The following is a 15,103-nucleotide window of genomic DNA, read 5'->3' as shown; positions in this document are numbered from 1 at the left end:
CCTTTTTTGAGGGGGAAGCCCTCTGCTTCCCCTCATGGGAAAGATGTAGATTATATTGAGGTCTCCCCTCAGACTCCTCTTCTCAAGCCAGAGGGGAAAAAACAGGTGCAATGCCCTGAAGTATCGTTATGTCTTTAACAGATGTTCCAGGTCCAGTTAGAAACTTGGAAGTCACTGAAATTTATGACGGTGAAGTTGGTCTCGCATGGCAAGAACCAGAAAGTGATGGTGGAAGTAAAATCATAGGCTACGTTGTTGAAAGACGTGATATCAAGCGTAAGACCTGGATCGTGGTCACAGATCGTGCTGAAAACTGTGAATACACTGTTACTGGACTTCAGAAAGGAGGAGTTGAGTACCTCTTCCGTGTTAGTGCACGCAACAGAGTGGGCACTGGTGAGCCAGTGGAAACAGACACACCTGTGGAAGCTAAGAGCAAATTTGGTGAGCTGAAGTTATGAGAAACTCAGTGTTTGATGGCTGTGTAAAAAAAGCAGTACAAATTCTAACAATAGGTAAAACCTACATACCTTCTTTTTCCTTTTTCCTCCTAAAATAAAATGCAGATGTTCCTGGTCCTCCTCAAAATGTAGAAGTTACTGATGTGAACAGGTTTGGAGCCACACTTAGCTGGGAACCACCCGAGGATGATGGAGGATCCCCGATTACTGGCTATGTTATTGAACTGCGTAACAGGGCTACCATCAGATGGGAGCCAGCTATGACCACAGGACCTGACGAACTGACAGCTGTCCTGACTGATGTTGTGGAAAATGAAGAATATTTCTTCAGAGTAAGAGCTCAAAACATGGTTGGAGTTGGCAAACCAAGTCCTGCTACACGTGCAGTAAAAATCATGGACCCAATCGGTGAGTATGCAAAGTATGTATAATTATGATTGCATTATGAGACAGGAGCATTTTGGATGCTATGTGTGCAGGAAAGTTCACGAATGTGTGTGCTGCAAATACTGTGTACAGTATATTTTCCCTATTTTTCTCCTTCAAACATAGCAGGAGTACCTTGCTACCACTTGGTCTAGTAAGAACTGCAAATATTTTTTCTCTGAAGTTAGGATACAACCTCAGTTTAAAAAATGAGTTTAGAAAAAGTTGTGCAAAGGCTTTAAAAACCGTACCATAAGATAGAAGCAGTTAATTTGCAGAACCACGCTCCTTTATCAGTTACATGAATCTGTTTGTCTCAAACTTTTTTCAGAGAGACCAAGTCCTCCCATTAACCTTGAGCATTCAGATCAAACTAAGTCATCAGTTCAGCTCACATGGGAACCCCCTCTCGAAGATGGAGGAAGTCCAATCTTAGGCTATATTATTGAAAGGCAAGAGGAAGGAACAGACAAGTGGATTCGTTGTAACCCAAAACTAGTACCTGCTCTTACTTTTAAGGTAAAATGTTCCCTTCATCAACAGGTGAAATGCGTAGATCATCTGTGATATGAGGTAGTAAATGATTGTTTGTACATTTTAGGTAACTGGATTGAAACAAGGATCCAGTTATTACTACAGAGTCTCAGCAGAAAATGCAGCTGGTGTGTCTGATCCAGCAGAGGCTATTGGGCCATTAACTGCAGATGATACTTTTGGTAAGCCACATTCTATTTCTCAAAAACCATTAATCACATAAGGCACACAATTAAAGTGCATCTTGTGGGTAATATGTATATTTTTCACCAGATAACTGGCACACCTTAGACATTTGAGATCATGAGCTATTTTTCCTCCATTATGAATTCTGCAGATAATTATCTGTACTATGAGATAGAGGCCTGTTAGGTTGCCAGAGGAGCAAGGCAAGACCTTTTGTCTCCTGACCTACCTCTGTGGAAAGTAAGAGGTAACAGAAAGAAAGACAGGCAGAGAAGATACCTAAAAAAAATATTAAAGAATGCAAAGTTTTTACATTAAAAGCTAAATTGGATGTCATACTTTGTAATACTAATCTCCCTTACTATTTCACATATTTTTGAAAAAACAGGAAACATTTAGCCAGGAGAGGTAGGGAGTCATAAGACAAATCTAGGTCTAGACAGGCTGAGATGCAGCAAGCTAGACCTGCAGGCTGAGATGTAGTCAGAATCAGCCTCTCAATGCAATTATCATTAGCTGTGTTCATAAGAACTCAAAATAATTTATTGAACCCACATTCCATTTTTTCCAGTTGGACCTACAATGGACCTGAGTGCATTTAAGGATGGACTGGAAGTTATTGTACCAGAGCCAATCAAGATCCGTGTTCCCATCACTGGGTACCCCGTGCCAACAGCCACATGGTCTTTTGGTGACCAAGTCTTAGAAGAGGGTGACCGTGTGAAAATGAAGACCACTGCCTCCTTTGCAGAACTTGTAATTACTCCGAGTGAGCGCCCAGACAAGGGAATTTATTACTTAACATTAGAAAACCCTGTGTCATCTGTTTCAGGAGAAATTAATGTTAATGTCATTGGTAAGTGAACATGTATATGTTTTAGCAATAACATTCCATATTTGTCTTGCTAAAATCTAATTAGGTTAATAATGTATAATCTTACAATATCCAACCAAGTTAATTAAAATATAGCTAAAAACTAGAAATCCCTCCTCAAAAAAACCTCTTTTCTAGTTTTCAAAATGTAATTTTGCTGTTTAAAGAGGAATGACTTAATAAGACTAAATCTTCTGGTAAATACATTACATAGAGATCATCTATCAAACACCAGTTACAAAATAATGCAATTTCTGTGACTTCTAGCTTGTCCAAGTGCACCAAGAGAGCTCAATGTTTTAGAAGTACTCAAGAGTACAGTGCAGCTCGCATGGGAACCTCCAGAAGATGATGGTGGAAGCCCAGTTACCGGCTATATAATTGAAAAACGTGAAGTAAGCCGGAAAACGTGGAGCAAAGTAAGTTCATTCTTTCTCATTTAAGTTTCTATTGCTGTATTATTTTCACTTGTGCTACTGATTTTTGTAATCGCTCTTTGGAAATAAATTTTAAAAATTCGTTGGACTTCATTCCAATTACATTGGAACCTTTCTTCTCTTTAGGTTATGGATCATATTGTTGACCAAGAGTTCACTGTACCTGACCTCGTCCAAGGGAAAGAATATTTATTTAGGGTTTTTGCATGCAATAAATGTGGCCCTGGAGAACCTGCATATATTGATGAACCTGTAAATATGTCGATACCAGCAAGTAAGCATATTTGAAATTTTGCTGATTTTCTTCAAAGTAAGATATAAAAATAATATATTTTCCTTAGGCTGGTTTCTAATACTCCATATGTTTTTAATTTTTAATAGCGGTGCCTGACCCACCAGAAAATGTTAAATGGAGAAATCCAACATCAAAAGGAATCTTCCTAACATGGGAGCCTCCTAAATACGATGGTGGTGCACGCATTAAGGGTTATCTGGTAGAAAAATCCCAACGTGGCACAGACAAGTGGGAGATATGTGGGGAGCCTGTTATTGAAACAAAGTAAGTAAATCAACACAGTAGATATATCCTCTTAACTAACTGTGCCGTCTTCACCACTCTAAATATTTGAATTTTTTTTGGTTTTGACAGAATGGAAGTAACAAAGCTCAAGGAAGGAGAGTGGTATGCTTATCGGGTTAAGGCTTTGAACAGAATGGGAGCAAGTAGGCCAAGTAAGCCAACAGATGATATTCAGGCCATTGATGCAAAAGGTAACTACTTCACTTGCTAAATTGCCATAGCTGCTTTATTTCTACCAGTCTCTGAAATACTGTTTCTCTAACAACATTTTAATTCTCTCCTAAACCAGAGGCTCCAGAAATTTTCTTAGATGTGAAGCTTCTTGCTGGACTTACTGTGAAAGCTGGAACCAAAATTGAGCTGCCAGCTAAAGTGACTGGAAAGCCTGAGCCCCAGATTACTTGGACCAAGGCTGACAAAATTTTGAGACCTGACAACAGAATCACCATTGAAAGCCAACCTAATCATTCTACAGTCACTATTACAGACAGCAAGAGGAGTGACAGTGGAACCTATATTATAGAAGCTGTAAATTCCAGTGGACGTGCTACTGCTGTTGTTGAAGTTAATGTTCTTGGTATGCATGTACTTTACGTTATTTACATAAATCATTAGTAATGTACCAAGGTATGCAAGCAGAAAATTAATATTCACATCTTGTCCTCTACAGATAAACCTGGTCCACCAGCTGCGTTTGATGTATCAGAAATCACAAATGAATCCTGCCTTCTAACCTGGAATCCTCCACGAGATGATGGGGGCTCTAAAATTACCAACTACGTCCTTGAGAAAAGAGCTACAGACAGTGAAATATGGGACAAGTTGTCATCAACTATTAAAGATACAAAATTCAGAGCTACCAATTTAACTCCTCATAAAGAATATGTGTTTCGAGTCAGTGCTGAAAACATGTATGGTGTTGGGGAGCCAGCACAGTGTAGCCCCATCATTGCCAAATATTCATTTGGTTAGTTAATTAAATTAATGATAAATTATTACAGTATTTTAACAGGAAGGAAAAGAAAAACCCTGTCTGATTATTTTGGTTTTTGTTTTTTTGTTTTTTTAATTAATTTATACAGATCCACCAGGCCCTCCAACAGGTCTCAAGCCTACAGAGGTCACTAAAGATTCAGTCACTTTAACATGGAATGAACCAGATGAAGATGGTGGCAGCCCCATAACTGGCTACTGGGTTGAAAGATATGACCCTGAGCAGGATAAATGGATAAAATGCAACAAAATGCCAGTGAAAGATACAACATTCAAGTAAGACTGCAGTCAGTTTAGGGTGAAATATGTCACAGAGACATAAAAATGTAACAGAAGCTTTTAAAATAAGTTTTACATTGTTCTTACTTTTTCCTTGTTTCCATAAGTTTTGATCCAACTACCCCTGGTAGCTTACTTTTTAAATTCATTTGAACAAAGGATATCTTTACAGAAGAATTATTCATCTTTTTTTTCCTTTTAAATGTCTTGCCTAACAATTTCTATGCTTATTCATAAGATATCCTAAAATGGCAGACATTGTCATCTCAAGTATCAGTTTACCAAAATCCTTAGGTTTTTTTCTCCTGATGCTCTAATTAATTAAAAACCATGGAACATGCAAAAATCCAAGATGGTTCTCAAAACATTCGTTTTTATCATGGTGTACCATTTTAGGGCAGACAATGTGTTGACATCAGTAGCAGTAATTTCGATATTTTCAGATTTTCCAAGTAATCTGTAGTATGAAGAGTGAAGAGAATAATGTTTTGGAAATGAATTAATGCCTAGGTTTGGTTTAATCAAACTTAATTTTTCTTTCCAGAGTCAAAGGTCTTACGAATAAGAAGAAATATAAGTTCCGTGTCCTGGCAGAGAATCTTGCAGGACCTGGAAAACCAAGCAAGGAAACAGAGCCAATCTTAGTGAAAGATCCAATAGGTACAATAAGCACATTTTTCATGGTTTAATTTAGCAACAAGAACAAAAATATTGTTTTCAATGACATAATTAATACTTAACTCTTGTCCAGATCCACCATGGCCTCCTGGAAAGCCAACTGTGAAAGATATTGGCAAGACATTCCTTACCCTGAACTGGACAAAGCCAGAGCATGATGGAGGGGCAAAAATTGAATCTTACGTCATTGAGCTGTTAAAGACTGGAACAGACGAATGGGTGAGAGTGGCTGAAGGAGTTCCCACGACTGAACACTTCCTCAAAGATCTTATGGAGAAACAAGAATATTCATTCCGTGTAAGAGCTGTGAACAAGGCTGGCGAGAGCGAGCCCAGTGAGCCCAGTGACCCTGTGCTGTGCAAGGAGAGGCTCTGTGAGTACTGTTTCAGTGTGCTGCTACTGCAAATACATGCAGTATCTCTCTGACTTCTAAAAAACCCCATGTCTGCCTGTCTTTGTAGGTACTAAATGAACTCTTGGAAGGCTTATGAAATACTAAAATCTGCCCTGCTTCAGTTCAGGAAATATAAAGTTTTAATCTTTCGGCATATTCCTTGTCTTCCAAGATCTTTCACGGGAATTGCAACATCCTGGTTTAACTTTTTTTCCCCTATTTTGCAGATCCTCCTTCACCACCTCGATGGCTTGAAGTTATTAATATTACTAAAAATACAGCAGATCTTAAATGGACAGTACCAGAAAAAGATGGGGGTTCCCCAATCACCAACTACATTGTTGAAAAAAGAGATGTAAGGCGGAAAGGTTGGCAGACAGTTGATACAACAGTGAAAGATACCAAGTACACAGTGAGCCCACTGACTGAAGGCTCTTTGTATGTGTTCCGTGTGGCTGCTGAAAATGCCATTGGACAGAGTGACTACTGTGAAATTGAAGACTCAGTGCTTGCTAAAGATACTTTCAGTAAGTTTTGATTAGCTTTCTGAGTGATCAGTAGCTCACATGTCATGAATTCATAGTCTTCTAATGTGTGCCTTTTTTTTAACCTTAGCAACCCCTGGGCCTCCATATGCCCTTACAATAGTTGAAGTGAAAAAAGGCCATGTTGATTTGAAATGGGAACCACCTAAGAATGATGGTGGCAGACCAATTCAAAGGTAAGGTCATTTTAATTTTGTGTAGGCTCCTATAGATAAACATCTTTTAAAAAATGAAGATGGTCCTCTCAAAACAGTTAAATTTTAAATTGGCACATCTTTTATTAAAAAGATGCGATGGATGTAAGAAAAGCCATGTGGTCAAAGCAATGAAGGGCTTGATTTTAAAATGTAGAAATGATGCAAATAAAGTACCTAACATGCATGAACAGTGAATGTGTGTCAGCACTCTCAAAAGAGCATAAGGAACTGTGTAAAAAAAATAAAATAATGTGACCATAGTCTTCAGTTCCTGCAGAATAGTAGGCACTTAAAATCATCTAACAAGAAATATGGTTGCATTTTCCTTCTGCCTGTGTTTGTCATTCGAACCACATACACTCAGCTAAAATGAAGACTTACCTCCTTTCTGTTCATTTTCTTCTTTATAACACTTTTCAGACTGTTTTACTCCTTCCCAATCACAGAAAGCACATCTTAAACCAACAGACAACTACAGGCATCTGCCTGAAGAAACAGAAGTCATTCAATTTGCATTACTTTGCCATAGCCTGTCCTAAGCAGAATTTTGACAGACGAGTAAATAATATCTACAAATATTCTGAATGAACTGACCATTGAGATCCAAACTAGCAAAGATACAAGTATTGCTTGGAGGTTCTTTTGCCTCTGCAGCTCTCTACAGCCTGAAAACACAGTTCAGTTCTAAAACAGAATGAAGTTCAAGAATTGACTTTCAGACCTGCGTCTTTCAGTGGTGTTAGCCCTACTTGGCGCTGACACCTACTAGGACTAGGTGGCTAATTTGTGAAGAAAGTTCATTGAATCTGTTATCCATGATTCTCTTTACTTTTCCATTGTGTAAACTATTCTAAACTCTTTTTATCTATTTTCTTGACCAAGAAGACTGAAGTGTTCCTATTTCAAGTGCCTCACAGTATTTTCCGTAATCTCTTCAGATATGTTATTGAAAAGAAAGAAAAGCTAGCTACTCGCTGGGTAAAAGCTGGGAAGACAGCTGGTCCAGATTGCAATTATAGAGTGACAGATGTCATTGAAGGTACAGATGTACAGTTCCAGGTTCGTGCAGAAAATGAAGCTGGATGTGGTCATCCCAGTGAACCCACTGACCTCGTTCATATTGAAGATCCAACAAGTAAGTAGAATAATACAGTGTGTATGAATTTTAGAAGCAGTGTACTGTTCTGGGAGGAAAATCACACAATACTTTTCCATTTCTGCAGGTCCTCCTTCACCTCCTCAGGATTTACATGTCACAGATGCAGGCCGAAAGCACATTTGCATTGCATGGAAACCTCCTGAGAAAAATGGTGGAAGTCCTATTATTGGATACAATGTTGAGATGTGTGAAGCAGGAACAGAAAAGTGGATGCGAATCAATTCTCGTCCAATTAAAGATCTAAAATGTAAAGTGGATGAGGGTGTTGTTCCAGACAAAGAATATGTGCTGAGAGTCAGAGCTGTCAATGCTGTTGGAGCTAGTGAGCCATCAGACATCTCAGAAAAAGTTGTTGCCAAAGACCCAGACTGTAAGAATTGAATCCTTTTTCTTTTCTTTTCTTTTTTTTTTTTTCCAGGTCTGCATAATTGAAAAATGGAATAGTATTTGGCAACTTTCTAATAACATTATACTTACTTTTACAGGTAATCCAACCATTGATCTGCAAACTCGTGACATTGTTGTTGTTAAAGGACAGAAACTAAGTATCCCTGTACCCTTCAGAGCTGTTCCATCTCCAACTATAACATGGCACAAAGATGGCAAGGAGTTGAAAGCTGGTGACAGAACAACGATGAAGAGTGACTACACCTCTGCATTGCTCGAAGTGATAGACAGTGTTCACGCTGATGCTGGTGTTTATACTATCACACTGGAGAACAAGCTGGCATCAACAACTGGTTCAGTCAATGTCAAAGTCATAGGTAACTTCATAATTCCATTTGAGAAGTATACTTATCTTCACTTGGGCTCTGCAGCTGACAGAAGAAAGGACTAGAAAGGCAAATCACTTCAACTCAGACACATGTAGATTGCCCTACAAGCATTGATCTTATGAAGTCCCACGAAAAAACACTTTACCTCAAGTTGCTTTAACTATTCAGTGACTGCTCAAAGCCCGATTATTTTGAATAGTTAGCATATAAATATAAAAATGTTTTAAGAATTCTGACTAATTTTCACCTTTGGAAATATAAATTCATATAGATCATGTGTAATCCACATTTGTGGTCTTTGCTTTCTGCAAAGCAAAGCAATGAAATATAATTTCATATTTATAAGAATACTTTCACATCTATTTAGTTAACTAATTTTTTCATTCTTATTTAAAACAGGTCCACCTGGACAGTGTAAAGACATTAAAGCAAGCGACATAACTAAGAATTCTTGCAAAGTATCCTGGGAGCCTCCAGACTTTGATGGTGGTACTCCTATTTTGCATTATGTTCTGGAACGCAGGGAAGCAGGTCGTAAAACATACATCCCAGTCATGTCTGGTGAAAATAAGCTTTCATGGCAAGTCAAAGATCTTATCCCAAACTGTGAATATTACTTCCGTGTTAAAGCTGTCAATAAGATTGGAGGGGGTGATTATCTTGAACTAAGAAACCCGATCATTGCAGAAGACCCAAAACGTAAGTTTGCCTTTCTATTAAATAATTTTAAAAATTGAATTTTAAATAAAATCTTCATACTCTCCTTTCTCATATGATCCCTCTTTTGATCTACTCTTACACAGAGCCCCCAGATCCGCCTGTCGACCTTGAAGTCCATAATCCAACATCCAAATCAGTAACTCTTACATGGAAACCACCCCTGTTTGATGGTGGAAGCAAGATTATGGGCTATATAATAGAAAAGCTTGCCAAGGGCAAAGAGAGGTGGGAGAGATGCAATGACTATCTGGTACCCTTACTGACTTACACAGTGAAAGGCCTTGAGGAAGGAAATGAGTATCAGTTCCGTGTTCGTGCTGAGAATGCTGCCGGCATAAGTGAGCCTTCTCGGATTACTCCTTTCGTGAAAGCTGTGGATCCTATTGGTATGAATCTCTCATTAGATCATTTTTATTAATTGCCATACATCCTCAGACATATTGAAAGATTCTATGCTCCATTTCTCATTCTCTGTTACTACAGAGGCTCCAAAAGTCTTCCTTGCTGCAAACCTACAGTCTGGCCTTGAGGTGAAGAGAGGTGATGAGATCATACTTGAGGCACATATTTCAGGGTCACCCTATCCATCTATCACTTGGTTGAGGAATGATGAAGTTGTCAGACCAGAGGATATCAAAAAGAGAGTAACAGCACCTAAAAAGAAGAAGGGTGAAGCTGAAGAAGAGAAACCTTTCCAGCTTTCCCTGCCAGAACGCATGAGTGTTGACAACCACAAGGAAGGAGAGTCCATACTATCAGTTCGTGACTCCATTAGAGCTGACCATGGCACATTTACAATTAAAGTAGAAAATGATCATGGAGTTGCAAAAGCCTCATGTGAAGTCAATGTGTTGGGTATGTAAAGAATATTCTCAAAACACCTAATTGTTCAGAGTATTGGGTAAAAAGCACAAAGTTTGATTACTCATTACTTTTTTTGGTTTACTGACAGATACACCTGGGCCACCAGTCAACTTTGTATTTGAAGATTTGAGGAAAAATTCTGTCATTTGCAAGTGGGAGCCTCCCCTTGATGATGGTGGAAGTGAAATCCTAAACTATGTACTGGAAAAGAAAGACAATACAAAAGCTGATATGGGCTGGGTCACTGTCAGTTCAACACTCAGGCATTGCAAATTCCATGTAACAAAACTGATTGAAGGAAAAGAGTATCTATTCCGTGTATTTGCTGAAAACAGAGTTGGAGCAGGACCACCATGTGTTTCGAAACCAATGACAGCTAAAGATCCTTTCTGTAAGTTTTAATTTTGAAAAACAACCTTCTCAGAAAACAAAATGTTAAACTATAACAGACTGTTAGAAAACTCAGCTTTATCTATATGGATGTTTCCCAGAAGAAGCTTGAACTATGTGATAACTATTGCACGTTTTAAACCATTGAAATACAGGGAACTATAAAAAAAAATCTGGTTTTAATAGTAAACACATAAGAATGATCGTCACTGTCATAAAACTTTACCCTTAAAACACTTAACATCTGAATAGTGACATTCTCTGTGCTTCATAGATTAGTATTCTTACCAAAAGAGAGAACTGTTGCAAATTTGCTTACTGATCGCTGTTAGGAATCAAAGGTTCTGAGAGAGAAGAAAAACTCTTAATTAAAATTAGTAATTTCTTTTATCTGAGTTTTCTATTAGCTTTGAGTAAGCTCTGAAGAGACAGCAATGATGGCAAAACCACCTTTTTGTTTTTCAGCTCCACCAGATGCACCTAATAAGCCTGATGTGGAAGATGTAACCAGCAACAGTATGCTGGTTAAGTGGAATGAACCAAAAGATAATGGCAGCCCTATCATAGGATACTGGATTGAAAAACGTGAAATCAATAGTACTCATTGGGCTCGGGTCAACAGGAACCTTGTGAATGCTCTGGAAGTAAAAGTTGAAGGACTGTTGGAAGGTTTAACTTACATCTTTAGAGTGTGTGCTGAAAATGCAGCTGGCCCTGGGAAATTTAGTCCACCATCAGATCCAAAAACTGCACAGGACCCAATAAGTAAGTCACTTAGCAGAAGCTAATAGCAGAGAGTTGACAAGATAGGATTCATAGCCTTTAACTTTGATTTACTCTTACTTATTTATTTATTTATTTATAGTGCCACCTGGTCCACCGATTCCGAGGATTGCTGACACAAGTGCAACTTCCATCGAGCTAGAATGGGAACCTCCTGTGTATAATGGTGGTGGAGATATCACCGGTTACCATGTGTACAAACAACTGATGGGAGTAAACGAGTGGTCACGCTGTACAGCAAAACCCATTAAGGTCCTGCACTTTACAGTTGGAGAAGTCAGAGAAGGTGCGGACTATAAACTCCGTGTTACTGCACTCAATGCAGCTGGTGAAGGACCACCTGGGGAAACTGAACCCGCAACAGTTGCAGAGCCTAAAGGTATTGCAATTGGATTCTTTTTAGATAAACATCCAGCTGCTTAAAAGGTGGGTTTGAATCCCTCCCTTCAACTAATGGACTGTTTCTCTTTCTTCCACAGAGCCTCCCACTGTTGAGCTGGATGTTTCTGTGAAAGCAGGCATTCAGGTCATGGCTGGGCAGACAATTAAAATTCCTGCTACTGTGACAGGGCGTCCTACTCCCACCATTGCATGGACTGTAGAGGAGGGTGAATTAGACAAAGATCGAGTTGTTATTGAAAATGTTGGCACAAAATCTGAGTTAACCATTAAGAATGCATTGAGAAAAGACCATGGAAGATATGTAATTACTGCTACCAATAGCAGTGGTTCAAAATCTGCAGGAACCAGAGTAGAAGTATTTGGTAAGAAAAATACTTTCGCAAATTAAAGAGCTTTTCTTTTGGTCAGTATGGGCTTTACCTTATTTGTTTGATTTTGTTTTTCAGATGTTCCTGGACCAGTCCTTGATCTAAAGCCTGTGGTCACAAACAGAAAGATGTGTTTGCTTAACTGGTCTGATCCTGAAGATGATGGTGGCAGTGACATCATAGGCTTCATTGTTGAAAGGAAGGATGCCAAAATGCATACTTGGAGACTAGCTGTAGACACAGATAGATCTAAATGTGACATTACAGGTCTAATTGAAGGGCAGGAATATAAATTCCGTGTTAGTGCCAAGAACAAATTTGGTACTGGTCCACCTGTTGAAATAGGACCCATTCTTGCAGTTGATCCATTAGGTAAGATGACTCATTTTACAGGGTTTTTAAAAAGAAAAAAAAATTCAGATTAATTAGACAATCATTTTGTCTTTTCTTCTGTACAGAAAGTGTGTTTATTTTTCAGCTGCATGGATAGGCATCTGCCTTAGCTTCATTACTTTAGTCAGATTTCTGAACCAGTTCTCTGAAGCTAGTGTGATTCTTTACACAGCAATATACTGGTGCCTGTTGAGATTACTACTTACTACTTTTTTCACCACACACATGAGAAACTTTATATGAGCCATAATCATACTCAGATTCTTTGCATACAAAAACTATGGTTTTAAAAGGCCAGAGCTAGCTACTGCATTCTTATGATTTAAAATTCTCTGATGATTTTTTTTATTGTAATTTATCTGTGTTAATAGGTCCTCCAACAGCACCTGAGAGGTTCATGTACACAGAGAGGACAAAGTCATCCATAACACTTGATTGGAAGCCTCCACGCAGTGATGGTGGTAGTCCCATCTTAGGATACATTGTTGAGAAGAGGAGACATGATTCAAAAGATTATGAAAGAGTTAATGCAAGGCTCTGTCCAAAAACATCTCTTCTTGTTGAAAAACTTGATGAACTTCATATGTATGAATTTCGTGTGAAAGCTGTCAATGAGATCGGAGAAAGTGAGCCATCACTGCCCCTCAATGTTGTTATACAAGACGATGAAGGTATATCAGCTTTAAAGAATCCATATAAATATCTTTAGAACATTTCAAGGCACTTTCTGTTTCATGTTTCATACCATCTTCACTCTGTCATTTTCCTTCTTTTCAGTGCCTCCAACTGTTACATTGCGTTTGGCTGTGAGAGGAGATACTATCAAAGTCAAGGCAGGAGAACCTGTTAACATTCCTGCTGATGTAACAGGTCTGCCAATGCCAAAGATTGAATGGGACAAGAATGAAGTTTTAATCGACCAGACATCCAATGCACTTAAAATTACCAAGGAAGAAGTGTCTAGAACTGAGGCAAAAACCGAACTTATCCTGCCTGCAGCAGTGAGGGATGATAAAGGCACCTACACTGTGAGAGCTACCAATCGTCTTGGCACTGCATTTCGCAATGTGCATGTCGAAGTGTATGGTAAGGATGTAACATTTTAATAAAATAACAGCTAATAAAATGCCTTTGCCTTTTCTTTAATATAGCTCCGTGCTCTATTGCTTTCATACAGATCGTCCTTCTCCACCAAGAAATCTTGCTGTTTCTGATATTAAAGCAGAATCATGCTATTTAACATGGGATGCACCTCTTGATAATGGTGGTAGTGAAATTACCCATTACATTATTGAAAAACGAGATGCTAGTAAGAAGAAGTCTGACTGGGAAGAAGTCTCCAAAGGCGCTGTTGAGAGAAGATTTGGGGTAATTTATAAAATATCTTTATTACATACTTCAGTATGCATAAAAAATAGCAATATTACATATTTTCTGGAAACTGCTACTTGCATAGGTGCCTGTGCTCATGCTCCATTTAGACTCCAGAATTACTGGATGAATGTTTGCCATCCATGTATCTGTGTTATCCCCCATGTGACAAAACAGAAGAAATTGTTGACTTTTGCTACTTAACCTCAGCTGAGCTAGAGAGAAGACACCTTCCTTTCCATTTTCCAGAATTTTTAATTTTTTTACCAACTGCAAGAACAAACATAATGACAATTTTATTTATGTTTACTATGCACATGAAATAAGAGTATCCTTAGGACATCACATAGAGCTGTGTAGCACATAAACATAGGTATGTCAGTCAGATTGCAAGATAGAAGTTAAAGTGAAAACTTCTGCTTAACTCCAAATAATTTGATTCTGAAATTAGCCACGTATTGATTTAAATCCTCTTTTTTCAGGTATGGAATCTTGCAACAAATGAAAAATACCAATTTAGGGTCCGGGCTGTAAACAAATATGGAATAAGTGATGAATGCCTCTCAGAAAAAGTTGTTATTAAGGATCCCTATGGTCTTCCTGGACCTCCTGGAAAGCCAAAAATTTTGGATCGTACCAGATCATCTATGCTGGTGACTTGGGAGCCTCCTTTGGACAATGGTGGCAGTCCAATAACTGGCTATTGGTTGGAGAAGAGAGAGGTGGGAGGTGTCTACTGGGCACGTGTCAACAGGGCTCCAGTAACAAAACCGTCCGTAAAAGGTCTAGAGCACAATGTGCTTCGTTTGGCTGAAGGTGTTGAATACCAGTTTAGAGTTATGGCTGAAAATCTTGCTGGAATTGGCCCTCCCAGTGAACCATCAGATCCAGCTTTGGCAGCAGATCCCATATGTAAGTATATCATTTGTATGACTATGTTAGAGGACTGTACCACAACAGAACAAAAAATGTGTTAATATTACTTATTTTTAATTTATTAGTGAAAATTATTTTTAATGAAATATTAATTTACTATAATTTATAATTAAGTATTCGTTTACTTGATTAATCAAAGGCTTTGTTTGCATTAAACCTAAGAGAATATAAACTAAGACAAAGTTTCCTGATTTTAAAATTTTAAAAATAATGAGTTTTAATTTAATTTTTTTATCTCTTTTATGTATCTAATACTGTTATTACACCAACGTAGGCATTGCCATATAAATTTCAGATCAGAATCATATTTTAATATTATTGTTTTACTTTACTGTTAAACTGTTCAATCTTTATGCC

General features: G+C 38.2%; 1 protein-coding gene across 32 annotated transcripts in view; it reads left to right on the top strand.

The window, feature by feature from the left end:
• The window catches only part of TTN (titin), a 239,931-nt gene that overhangs the window by 154,976 nt on the left and 69,852 nt on the right, over nt 1–15,103 (top strand). For all 32 annotated transcript variants that reach the window (XM_088058544.1, XM_088058541.1, XM_088058539.1 and 29 more), the window contains 31 exons: nt 142–444; nt 567–869; nt 1,219–1,406; nt 1,489–1,603; nt 2,179–2,463; nt 2,749–2,900; nt 3,045–3,192; nt 3,300–3,477; nt 3,568–3,689; nt 3,788–4,075; nt 4,169–4,465; nt 4,581–4,767; nt 5,315–5,430; nt 5,522–5,821; nt 6,070–6,369; nt 6,458–6,563; nt 7,523–7,719; nt 7,808–8,113; nt 8,229–8,507; nt 8,919–9,218; nt 9,323–9,625; nt 9,723–10,094; nt 10,192–10,494; nt 10,959–11,258; nt 11,359–11,655; nt 11,756–12,040; nt 12,125–12,418; nt 12,811–13,110; nt 13,217–13,525; nt 13,617–13,807; nt 14,293–14,722. In XM_088058544.1, the coding sequence (XP_087914670.1) occupies nt 142–444; nt 567–869; nt 1,219–1,406; nt 1,489–1,603; nt 2,179–2,463; nt 2,749–2,900; nt 3,045–3,192; nt 3,300–3,477; nt 3,568–3,689; nt 3,788–4,075; nt 4,169–4,465; nt 4,581–4,767; nt 5,315–5,430; nt 5,522–5,821; nt 6,070–6,369; nt 6,458–6,563; nt 7,523–7,719; nt 7,808–8,113; nt 8,229–8,507; nt 8,919–9,218; nt 9,323–9,625; nt 9,723–10,094; nt 10,192–10,494; nt 10,959–11,258; nt 11,359–11,655; nt 11,756–12,040; nt 12,125–12,418; nt 12,811–13,110; nt 13,217–13,525; nt 13,617–13,807; nt 14,293–14,722 (7,854 nt within the window). The remainder of the gene's footprint in view (nt 1–141; nt 445–566; nt 870–1,218; nt 1,407–1,488; nt 1,604–2,178; nt 2,464–2,748; nt 2,901–3,044; nt 3,193–3,299; nt 3,478–3,567; nt 3,690–3,787; nt 4,076–4,168; nt 4,466–4,580; nt 4,768–5,314; nt 5,431–5,521; nt 5,822–6,069; nt 6,370–6,457; nt 6,564–7,522; nt 7,720–7,807; nt 8,114–8,228; nt 8,508–8,918; nt 9,219–9,322; nt 9,626–9,722; nt 10,095–10,191; nt 10,495–10,958; nt 11,259–11,358; nt 11,656–11,755; nt 12,041–12,124; nt 12,419–12,810; nt 13,111–13,216; nt 13,526–13,616; nt 13,808–14,292; nt 14,723–15,103) is intronic.

The sequence above is a fragment of the Pseudopodoces humilis genome, chromosome 8 (assembly GCF_049639895.1).
Source record: "Pseudopodoces humilis isolate 2021_Gansu_Grassland_sample_001 chromosome 8, ASM4963989v1, whole genome shotgun sequence".
NCBI lineage: Eukaryota > Metazoa > Chordata > Aves > Passeriformes > Paridae > Pseudopodoces > Pseudopodoces humilis.
This window is presented reverse-complemented; position numbering and strand designations above follow the sequence as displayed.